General features: G+C 43.1%; 1 protein-coding gene across 1 annotated transcript in view; it reads left to right on the top strand.

The window, feature by feature from the left end:
- prim2 (DNA primase subunit 2) overlaps positions 1-12,136 on the top strand; it is a 107,965-nt gene that overhangs the window by 4,110 nt on the left and 91,719 nt on the right. The window contains exons 4-7 of the mRNA NM_001140166.1: positions 5,774-5,868; positions 6,042-6,162; positions 8,384-8,479; positions 8,652-8,789. Of these exons, the coding sequence (NP_001133638.1) occupies positions 5,774-5,868; positions 6,042-6,162; positions 8,384-8,479; positions 8,652-8,789 (450 nt within the window). The remainder of the gene's footprint in view (positions 1-5,773; positions 5,869-6,041; positions 6,163-8,383; positions 8,480-8,651; positions 8,790-12,136) is intronic.

Below are 12,136 nucleotides of genomic sequence, written 5' to 3'. Positions count from 1 at the left end.
ATACCCCCGGACAGGGCCAAACAGGCAGGATATAACCCCACCCACTTTGCCAAAGCACAGCCCCCACACCACTAGAGGGATGTCTCCAACCACCAACTTACCGTCCTAAGACAAGGCCGAGTATAGCCCACAACGATCTCCGCCATGGCACAACCCAAGGGGGGGGGGCGCCAACCCAGACAGGAAGACCACGTCAGTGACTCAACCCACTCAAGTGACGCACCCCTCCCATGGACGGCATGGAAGAACACCAGTAGGCCAGTGACTCAGCCCCTGTAAAAGGGTTAGAGGCAGAGAATCCCAGTGGAAAGAGGGGAACCGGCAAGGCAGAGACAGCAAGGGCGGTTCGTTGCTCCAGCCTTTCCGTTCACCTTCACACTCCTGGGCCAGACTATACTTAATCATAGGACCTACTGAAGAGATAAGTCTTCAGTAAAGACTTAAAGGTTGAGACTGAGTCTGCGTCTCTCACATTGGTAGGCAGACCATTCCATAAAAATTGAGCTCTATAGGAGAAAGCCCTACCTCCAGCCGTTTGCTTAGAAATTCTAGGGACAATTAGGAGGCCTGCGTCTTGTGACCGTAGCGTACGTGTAGGTATGTACGGCAGGACCAAATGGGAAAGATAGGTAGGAGCAAGCCCATGTAATGCTTTGTAGGTTAGCAGTAAAACCTTGAAATCAGCCCTTGCCTTAACAGGAAGCCAGTGTAGGGAGGCTAGCACTGGAGTAATATGATCAAATTTTTTGGTTCTAGTCAGGATTCTAGCAGCCGTATTTAGCACTAACTGAAGTTTATTTTGTGCTTTATCCGGGTAGCCGGAAAGTAGAGCATTGCAGTAGTCCAGCCTAGAAGTAACAAAAGCATGGATCAACCCATGGAGGTCTGGATTTGGAGTCACACTCAAAATTAAAGTGGAAAACCACACTACAGGCTGATCCAACTTTGATGTAATGTCCTTAAAACAAGTCAAAATGAGGCTCAGTACTGTGTGTGTCCTCCACGTGCCTGTATGACCTCCCTACAACGCCTGGGCATGCTCGTGATGAGGTGGCGGATGGTCTCCTGAGGGAACTCCTCCCAGACCTGGACTAAAGCATCCGCCAACTCTTGGACAGTCTGTGGTGCAACGTGGCGTTGGTGGATGGAGCGAGACATGATGTCCCAGATGTGCTCAATTGGATTCAGGTCTGGGGAATGGGCGGGCCAGTCCATAGCATCAATGCCTTCCTCTTGCAGGAACTGCTGACACACTCCAGCCACATGAGGTCTAGCATTGTCTTGCATTAGGAGGAACCCAGGGCCAACCGCACCAGCATATGGTCTCACAAGGGGTCTGAGGATCTCATCTCGGTACCTAATGGCAGTCAGGTTACCTCTGGCGAGCACATGGAGGGCTGTGCGGCCCCCCAAAGAAATGCCACCCCACACCATGACTGACCCACCGCCAAACCGGTCATGCTGGAGGATGTTGCAGGCAGCAGAACGTTCTCCACGGCGTCTCCAGACTCTGTCACGTGCTCAGTGTGAACCTGCTTTCATCTGTGAAGAGAACAGGGCGCCAGTGGCGAATTTGCCAATCTTGGTGTTCTCTGGCAAATGCCAAACGTCCTGCACGGTGTTGGGCTGTAAGCACAACCCCCACCTGTGGACGTCGGGCCCTCATACCACCCTCATGGAGTCTGTTTCTGACTGTTTGAGCAGACACATGCACATTTGTGGCCTGCTGGAGGTCATTTTGCAGGGCTCTGGCAGTGCTCCTCCTGCTCCTCCTTGCACAAAGGCGGAGGTATCGGTCCTGCTGCTGGGTTGTTGCCCTCCTACGACCTCCTCCACGTCTCCTGATGTACTGACCTGTCTCCTGATAGCGCCTCCATGCTCTGGACACTACGCTGACAGACAAAGCAAACCTTCTTGCCACAGCTCGCATTGATGTGCCATCCTGGATGAGCTGCACTACCTGAGCCACTTGTGTGGGTTGTAGACTCCGTCTCATGCTACCACTAGAGTGAAAGCACCGCCAGCATTCAAAAGTGACCAAAACATCAGCCAGGAAGCATAAGAACTGAGAAGTGGTCTGTGGTCCCCACCTGCAGAACCACTCCTTTATTGGGGGTGTCTTGCTAATTGCCTATAATTTCCACCTGTTGTCTATTCCATTTGCACAACAGCATGTGAAATTTATTGTCAATCAGTGTTGCTTCCTAAGTGGACAGTTTGATTTCACAGAAGTGTGATTGACTTGGAGTTACATTGTGTTGTTTAAGTGTTCCCTTTATTTTTTTGAGCAGTGTATATAACACACACACACACACACACACACACACACACACACAGTGCCTTTGAAAAGTATTCAGACCCCTTGACTTTTTCCACATTGTTACATTTTAGAGGCTGTAACGTATTCAATCGTTTTTTTCCCCCTCAATCCACACACGATACCCCATAATGACAAAGCAAAAACAGGTTTAGAAATGTTTGCTAATTTATTAAAAAAATAAACATGACATTTACTTACATTTGTAGTTAGAAGTTTACATACTTAGGTTGGAGTCATTAAAACCAGTTTTTCAAACACTCCAAAAAATTCTTGTTAACAAACTATAGTTTTGGCAAGTCGGTAGGACATCTACTTTGTGCATGACACAAGGATATTTTCCAACAATTGTTTACAGACAGATTGTTTCACTGTATCATAATTCCAGTGAGTCAGAAGTTTGCATACACTAAGTTGACAGTGCCTTTAAACAGCTTGGAAAATTCCAGAAAATGTCATGGCTTTCGAAGCTTCTGATAGGCTAATTGACATAATTTGAGTCAACTGGAAGTGTACCTGTGGATGTTTTTCAAGGCCTACCTTCAAACTCAGGGCCTCTTTGCTTGACATCATGGGCAAATCAAAAGAAATCAGCCAAGACCTCAGAAAAAATTGTAGACGTCCACAAGTCTGGTTCATCCTTGGGAGCAATTTTCAAATACCTGAAGGTACCACGTTCATCTGTACAAACAATAGTACGCAAGTATAAACACCATGGGACCACGCAGCCGTCATACCACTCAGGAAGGAGATGCGTTCTGTCTTCTAGAGATGAACGTACTTTGGTGCGAAAAGTGCAAATCAATCCCAGAACAACAGCAAAGGACCTTGTGAAGATGCTGGAGGGTACAAAAGTATCTATATCCACAGTAAAACGAGTCCTATATCGACATAACCTGAAAGGCCGCTCAGCAAGGAAGAAGCCACTGCTCCAAAACCGCCATAAAATAATCCAGACTACAGTTTGCAACTGCACTGGGGACAAAGATCGTACTTTTTGGAGAAATGTCCTCTGGTCTGATGAAACAAAAATAGAACTGTTTGGCCATAATGACCATCATTATGTTTGGAGGACAAAGGGGGAGGCTTGCATGCAGAAGAACACCATCCCAACCATAGATGGCATCGTGGAGGAAAATTGTGGATATATTGAAGCAACATCTCAAGACATCAGTCTGGAAGTTAAAGCTTGGTTGCAAATGGGTCTTCCAAATGGACAATGACCCAAAGCATACTTCCAAAGTTGTGGCAAAATGGCTTAAGGACAACAAAGTCACGGTATTGGAGTGGCCATCACAAAGCCCTGACCTCAATCCCATAGAAAATGTGTGGACAGAACTGAAAAAGCGTGTGCAAGCAAGGAGGCCTACAAACCTGACTCAGTTACACCAGCTCTGTCAGAAGGAATGGGCCAAAATTCACCCAACTTATTGTGGGAAGCTTGAGGAAGGCTACCCAAAACGTTTGTCCCAGGGTAAACAATTTTTAAAGGCAATGCTGCCAAATACTAATTGAGTGTATGTAAACTTCTGACCCACTGGGAATGTGATGAAAGAAAAAAGCTGAAATAATAATTAATTCTCTACTATTATACTTCACATTCTTAAAATGAAGTGGTGATCCTAACTGACCTAAGACATAGAATTTTTACTAGGATTAAATGTCAGGAATTGTGAAAAACTGAGTTTAAATGTATTTGGCTAAGGTGTATGTAAACTTCCGACTTCAACTGTAAGTATTCAGACCCTTTACTCGGTATGACACTACAAGCTTGGCACACCTGTATTTGGGGAGTTTCTCCATTTCTTCTCTGCAGATCCTCTCAAGCTCTGTCAGGTTGGATGGGGAGCGTCGCTGCACAGCTATTTTCAGGTCTCTCCAGAGATGTTCGATCGGGTTCAAGTCCGGGCTCTGGCTGGGCCACTCAAGGACATTCAGAGACTTGTCCCGAAGCCACTCCTGCATTGTCTTGGCTGTGTGCTTAGGGTCATTGTCCTGTTGGAAGGTAAACCTTTGCCCCAGTCTGAGTTCCTGAGCGCTCTGGAGCAGGATTTCATCAAAGATCTCTGTACTTTACTCTGTTCATCTTTTCCTCGACCCTGACTAGTCTCCCTGTCCCTGCCACTGTAAAACATCCTCACAGCATGATGGTGCCACCACCATGCTTTACCGTAGGGATGGTGCCAGCGTTTCTCCAGACGTGATGCTTGGCATTCAGGCCAAAGAGTTCAATCTTGGTTTCATCAGACCAGAGCATCTTGTTTCTCATGGTCTGAGTCTTTAGGTGCCTTTTGGCAAACTCAAAGAGGGCTGTCATGTGCCTTTTTTTGAGGAGTGGCTTCCGTCTGGCCACCCTACCATAAAGGCCTGATTGGTGGAGTGCTGCAGAGATGGTTGTCCTTCTGGAAGGTTTGCTCATCTCCACAGAGGAACTCTAGAGCTCTGTCAGAGTGACCATTGGGTTCTTGGTCACATCCCTGACCAAGGCCCTCCTCCCTCGATTGCTCCGTTTGGCCGGGCGGCCAGCTCTAGGAAGAGTCTTGGTGGTTCAAACTTCTTCCATTTAAGAATGATGGAGGCCACTGTGTTCTTAGGGACCTTCAACACGACAGAATTTTTTTTTTTGGTACCGTTCCCAAATCTTTGCCTCTGCACAATCCTTTCTCGGTGCTCTATGGACAATTCCTTCGACCTCATGGCTTGGTTTTTACTCTGACATGCACCGTTAACTGTGGGACTTTATATAGACGGGTGTGTGCCTTTCCAAATCATGTCCAATCAATTGAATTGACCACAGATTGACTCCAATCAAAATGTAGAAACATCTCAAGGATGATCAATGGAAACAGGATGCACCTGAGCTCTATTTTGAGTCTCATAGCAAAGGGTCTGAATAGTTATGTAAATAAGGTATTTCTGTTTTTATTTGTAATACATTTGCAAAAATGTCTAAACCTGTTTTTTGCTTTGTCATTATGGGGTTGTGTGTGTGGATTGCAGAGGATAAAAAAGAAAAAATCTATTCTAGAATGAGGCTGTAACGTAACAAAATGTGGAAAAAGTCAAGGGGGGGGGGGGGGTCTGACTAATTTCTGAAGGCACTGTATATTTTCTACTGCTCGACAAAAAAAAAAAAAAAAGTCTTGGTCGACCAACAGCGGCAGTTAGCCTAGCGGTTAGAGCATTGGACTAGTAACCGAAAGGTTGCAAGATCGAATCCCGAGCTGACAAGGTCAAATCTGTCGTGCTGCCCCTGAACAAGGCAGATAACCCACTGTTCCTAGACCGTCATTGAAAATAAGAATTTGTTCTTAATTGACTTGCCTAGTTAAATAAAGGTAAAATGGAAAACACTGATGAATTGCTGGTGGTGATCAAGACTTTGATAATGATATTGAAATAGAGAATGCTTTCTGTTGAGATGTTCTGGTATGCTTTCCTTTTAAATCCACTAAGGATGACCGGAAACCTCAAACTGGGCCCAGTGAATATGAGAAGCGAAGAAAGGACCATATCTCCCACTTCATTCTCCGGCTTGCATACTGCCAAACGTAAGTGAAGTCTTTACAGCCTATTCAATAAACATGTAATGTCCCTTTCTCCAAATAGACTTGTACCTAGAGGAGGGTGTATTTTCCCTAATTATTTGTGACGCAGCATACCAAGTGATTCTCTTACTTTGTAAATTGAACAAACAATAACATTACTTTTTAAAATCTTGCAGAGAAGATCTCAGACGGTGGTTTATCCAGCAAGAGATTGACCTCTTCCGTTATCGCTTCAATGACCTAGGTTCCAAAAACATAAGAGAATTTCTGCAATACAATAATCTTCACTATCATACGGTGAGTCTATTTATGCTGTTGTTGTGGAGGGAAATGCACATTTTACTCTCAAATGTGAGCAAAACAGCTTTGGCATCAATATAATGACGGGAATTGGCATAACCAAGCAATTGGTTCATCCCTGTCCTCCATTGATGTATGCACTGGTGCAAAGTTTTGATATGCATGACAAAATAAAGTATTGGGTGTAAACTTTGCTAAATATAAATGATCAGTAAATCTGGTCTTGATACTGTTTGGACATATTTCTGGTAATATTTCACACCCGTCAGTAGATGGCGTTGTCAGCTCACAGTAGTATACTAGTTTGAAAATGTCCACTATGTGGAGGGTTGTTTTTGCAATCGGTCTATTTGAAGTTGAATCTTGTTTTACTTCAAGGTGTGTTCCATAAGATTTGTTGTGATAAATTAAAACTTGTACAAGATAAATCAATTGAACTCAAGGAAGTAAATAGTACACATTTACAGTACTGTACAGAACATGCTCCTTTTCATTTAATTTGACATGACCAGCATGGTTTATAGTATTGCAGTATAGCAACGAGGGAGGTGAAAAAGGCCAGCAAAAGTTGTTCATCACATACATGCCCAGAAGGGGATAGGCGCAACATTTTCCCAAACAGTCCCTGGATCAGAGCACGTGAGCAGTTGGAAATCCCGCTCATCACTCCTGGAGAGGTGCTCAATGTCCTGTCCTACCGCTCCACTCAGCGCTCACAGGAAAAAAAACTGCTGCTCCAAATTCGCTTCATTCATTAAAATCACAATTTAGCCACTTGCCAGGCTGGGCAGAGATACAGTTGTTTTTACATTTTTCTATAGGTAAGCCTAAAGGTTTTTTGGTAAAATAACCCAATCAAAACGGAAAGCTCCTTGAAAGTGGGAATATGTCAGGCCCATTGGGACAAAATCAACGATGGCCTATTGTATAGATAATGGAACAAAAATAAACCAAATGTTTTAAGAGATCTGATTTTTAGCTTATAAATACTTTGCTACAATGACAATTAGTCATCTACCCACCTCGTTCCTTTTTGTTAACATGTGCATGGAGTAAGTACACCATCATGCTTTTGGGATATGTGTATTTTCGCTACATCACCGCACCCTCTTGTTCTTGATCTTTGTAAGTCACCTTGATTTAGCACCTGTGTGTTTTATCAGTTTATGAAAATATTTAGAGACCTCCATGACAGTAGCTAAAGCAAGGGGCTATAGCAGCACACAAGTAGACTACAAATACATGCTGGGGGGGGTATGCCCTGAGCTTGTGAAGTAAGCTTTATTGGAGCGGGCGAGAAGGCCGACCCTCCAGCCTTTGGGAATCACGATCCAGTCAAATTGGGCACGCTCCGCTCCTCGCTTCCCTCACATACTCTGCCCTGGATAGAATTATTTGAGTGACAGGTGGTAAAGCGTTTTGTTATGGCCGCAGGTTCTACACAGCTGGAAGCCTTTCTTTGATAATGTCTTGGAGATGGGCGACAAGGTTCTAACTCCGTCTGCCCTTATGGTTGGCTGTATTTATCCACGTTTCTATTACAGTTACCAGGTTTCCAGCCAACCTTTTTTATGTAAGTAAAGTACATGTCCGATGAAAAATGTCACTACCGTCCTAATGGCCGGTATATGGGAATTCACCCGCAAAAGTTATTTTTATGTGCAATACGTCATCATGCACACCCTTTTATCCACGACAAGTACATTTGATGGAAACACCTCTGTGGTGGGAAAATGTGCATATTGTTATGCGGATTTTAGAATATTTGCATGTAAATCTGTCGCCAATTATGAAACGTAGCTATTGTTAAAGCCTGATATGTTGTGGTGATAAAGCCTCTGATGCATTCTGGGTCTTCAGTATAAGATATCCCACAATGGCATTTATGCCAGGCCAAAACGGACTGAAACGGGGAGGGACTATTATGAACTAATGAATACAACCCAGCTCTCCATTCCCTCGCCTTACCATGTGTTTGCTGCTTACACTATTGATTCAGACCCATAGCAGTCGGATAGGTCATCAACAGCCCGAGGACACATTGTCTTTCGTTTGTTTAGGCCTAAGAGGACATGATTGATGGACAAGTGTACAGCAGTCTTCACCTCACTCCGGAGAAGAGAATGCAACAACATTACACTTCTAGATAGCTATACTATCAAGTGTCAATATGCTTGTTTCTGTCACTGAAAGCCGACTACCTTATCCTAATCTCTAGATTAGTATTGATGAGAAGAGAAACCTGATGGATAAACTCATCAACTCAAGCTTTGCTGTCAGTGGATCCACGGTTGACTGCCAAGACTTCTACAAAGTGAGTTAACAATTTTCCATTTTCTACAAAGGTGAAATCCTCACGTGGTTATATTAGAGAACATAAGTGCACCCCTGTGTTAAGATAATGAATATTCTATTGGGAGGCAAAACATCAGGATGAGCAAGTTATGTTGAATGTACATATACCCCCTTTTCTGTTTTATTTCAAGGTCCCATTCCAAGATGCGTTGGATCTGGTGAGAACCAGGAAGGTCTACCTGAAGGGGGGCTATGTCTACATCCCTCACCAGGACATTGTCACCATCGTTCTCAACGACTTCCGTACAAGACTGTCCAAAGCACTTGCGGTAAGGCATTTATTTATTTTTATTTTTTTAATGCCAAATAATGGGCAACTGACAGTTACTACATGGCATTTAACTTTGATGTAATTTGAAGACTATGACATGGGTTTAAATGTAATTTATTGTTTACAGATTCACAGCCTGAAGCTTTTCCTATAGGACTTTATGGAGGTATTACTAGTAACTCCATATTATTCTAGGGATTACTCTGCCCATCATTTGAAGTCTTTCATCCCTGGAGAATGGAGAGAGGGATATGTTTAAAACGCTCAATCAATAATTTATTCATTTATTAGAAATTGAGCACCATTTAAATAGAATTTTCCTCCAATTGTTAATGATACATTTGGCAAGGCTTGTATTTACTGCAGGCTAATCCTTCTCAGCAGGTGGAGGAGGGCTCCACCAATGATGCCAAAATCAATAGAAATAACGCAGTAAATTAAACGGTGCATTTGTAGTGCTCACAAATGCCATTATCACACTAGCTCACAGGGGAAAATGGATCTGAAATGTCTAAGTGGATATCTAGCCCTGTGTTATGAAGCACATTTGAAATGTCAATCCTTTCTCTGAGTAGTAGAAGATGGCAGTCTGAATAAAATATTTGGTACAGTAAATGTAAGCAGCAGTATAGTACATCATTATGAATGAAATACAGACAGTTGAAGTCGGAAGTCTACATACACTTAGGTTGGAGTCATTAACTCTTTTTTTTCAACCACCCCACAAATTTCTTGTTAACAAATTATAGTTTTGGCAAGTCGGTTAGGACGTCTACTTTGTGCATGACACAAGGAATTTTTCCAACAATTGTTTACAGACAGATTATTTCACTTATCATTCACTGTATCACAATTCCAGTAGGTCAGGAGTTTACATACCCTTAGTTGACTGTGCCTTTAAACGTCTTGGAAAATTCCAGAAAATTATGTCATGGCTTTAGAAGCTTCTGCTAGGCTAATTGACATCATTTGAGTCAATTGAAGGTGTACCTGTGGATGTATTTCAAGGCCTACCTTCAAACTCAGTGCCTTGTTGCTTGACATCATGGGGAAATCAAAAGAAATCAGCCAAGACCTCAGAAAGAAGAGTTGTAGACCTCCACAAGTCTGGTTCATCCTTGGGAGCAATTTCCAAACGCCTTAAGGTACCACGTTCATCTGTACAAACAATAGTAAGCAAGTATAAACACCATGGGACCATGCAGCCGTCATACCGCTCAGGAAGGAGACACCTTCTGTCTCCTAGAGATGAACATACTTTGGTGCGAAAAGTGCAAATCAATCCCAGAACAACAGCAAAGGACCTTGTGAAGATGCTGGAGGAAACGGGTACAAAAGTATCTATATCCACAGTAAAACGAGTCCTATATTGACATAACCTGAAAGGCCGCTCAGCAAGGAAGAGGCCACTGCTCCAAAACCGCCATAGAAAAGCCAGACTACGGTTTGCAATTGCACATGGGGACAAAGATCGTACTTTTTGGAGAAATGTCCTCTTGTCTGATGAAACAAAAATAGAACTGTTTGGCCATAATGACCATCATTATGTTTGGAGGAAAAAGGGGGAGGCTTGCAAGCAGAAGAACACCATCCCAACCGTGAAGCACGGGGGTGGCAGCATCATGTTGTGGGGGTGCTTTGCTGCAGGAGGGTCTGATGCACTTCACAAAATAGATGGCATCACGAGGGAGGAAAATTATGTAAATATATTGAAGCTACATCTCAAGACATCAGTCTGGAAGTTAAAGCTTGGTCGCAAATGGGTCTTCCAAATGGACAATGACGCCAAGCATACTTCCAAAGTTGTGGCAAAATGGCTTAAGGACAACAAAGTCAAGGTATTGCAGTGGCCATCATAAAGCCCTGACCTCAACCCCATAGAAAATGTATGGGCAGAACTGAAAAAGCATGTGTGAGAAAGGAGGCCTACAAACCTGACTCAGTTACACCAGCTCTGTTAGGCAGAATGGGCCAAAATTCACCCAACTTATTGTGGGAAGCTTGTGGTAGGCTATCTGCAACGTTTGACCCAAGTTAAACAATTTAAAGGCAATGCTACTAAATACTTCATCTTCAAATAATATTTTTGCAGGAATCTCCTTGCGAATGATTTTGCCGAAGATTGTATCTCCTCCGTAAACTTCTGACCCACTGGGAATGTGATGAAAGAAATAAAAGCTGAAATAAATCATTCTCTCTACTATTATTCTGACATTTCCCATTCTTAAAATAAACTTGTGATCCTAATTGACCTAAGACAGGGAATTTTTACTTAGATTAAATGTCAGGAATTGTAAAACTCAGTTTAAATGTTTTTGGCAAAGGTGTATGTAAACTTCCGACTTCAACTGTATCTTAACATGGTATGTTTTGAAGACAATGGCCAGCATGCTTTGGTTATATGACAATTTCTGCATTTAGTATGAATATTCTTTTAGCATTAAGTGCTGTTGTGCTAGTTTGATATAGCCTGTTGTACAGCATGTCTTTGGACAAAACAGAATTCCATTAAAAAGGTCAAGGGCCTTTGGACAGACCGTCTGGTCAGTCATACATGCATATACAAAGCAATCTAGATGTCTGCAGCGCGTTGTAATTTGCCTGCAATGGAGTAATTACCTGCTTGGATGTCAGTGAGCAGTGAGTGGGATGTCTGACGAGAAGATGATTGTGGGTGGGTGGGATGAGGTGGTTTTGTGAGAAATTGGGAGGCAGTGGGACTGGATTGCTTTTTCCGGCTGACAGGAGTAGGCGGGAAAGATGATCGTTTTTTTTGAACGGATGACAACGTACACTTGTGTAGGAGTTGTAGGTCATTCCTGCAAACCTCCTTCCTCACCCTCCACAGACCAGGGTGAGGTTAAAACCAAGCTGAGATCAGAGATGCTCTGAGGTTGGCCCTTTAGAAAGCAGAAGCACTGTGTTTAAGGCTAGATGGCAAGGCTTTTCTCCCAAAGATTGATAACAGAATACAGCCTAGTCCTCTGATGTAGCCTCATTCCTCTCGAAAGATGTCATTATATCATTGTTTATTGTGCTTATGTAGGCTACAGGTGTAGTAGGCCCTAATTGGCCATTTGGAAGTTGCTGTTGAGGTAAAATGGATATGCCCAAGGGACTTCTGTGAGAGATGGTTTATTAAAAGGAAAGTAAAAAAATTGTCATTCATATTTGTCATCTCCAGCGCCACCCCAACATAAACATATGTGAAAATAGAGCGTTTCTATGTTTTGGAAACACTTATCTTCCCCTCTTTCTCCCCACAAAACCTAGAAACGTGCCTTCTTCTTTTGTTGATGTTGGGGTGGAGATGATGAATATGAAGTATTTAAAAAAATAAATAAT

The sequence above is a fragment of the Salmo salar genome, chromosome 01 (assembly GCF_965601325.2).
Source record: "Salmo salar chromosome 01, fSalSal1, whole genome shotgun sequence".
NCBI lineage: Eukaryota > Metazoa > Chordata > Actinopteri > Salmoniformes > Salmonidae > Salmo > Salmo salar.
This window is presented reverse-complemented; position numbering and strand designations above follow the sequence as displayed.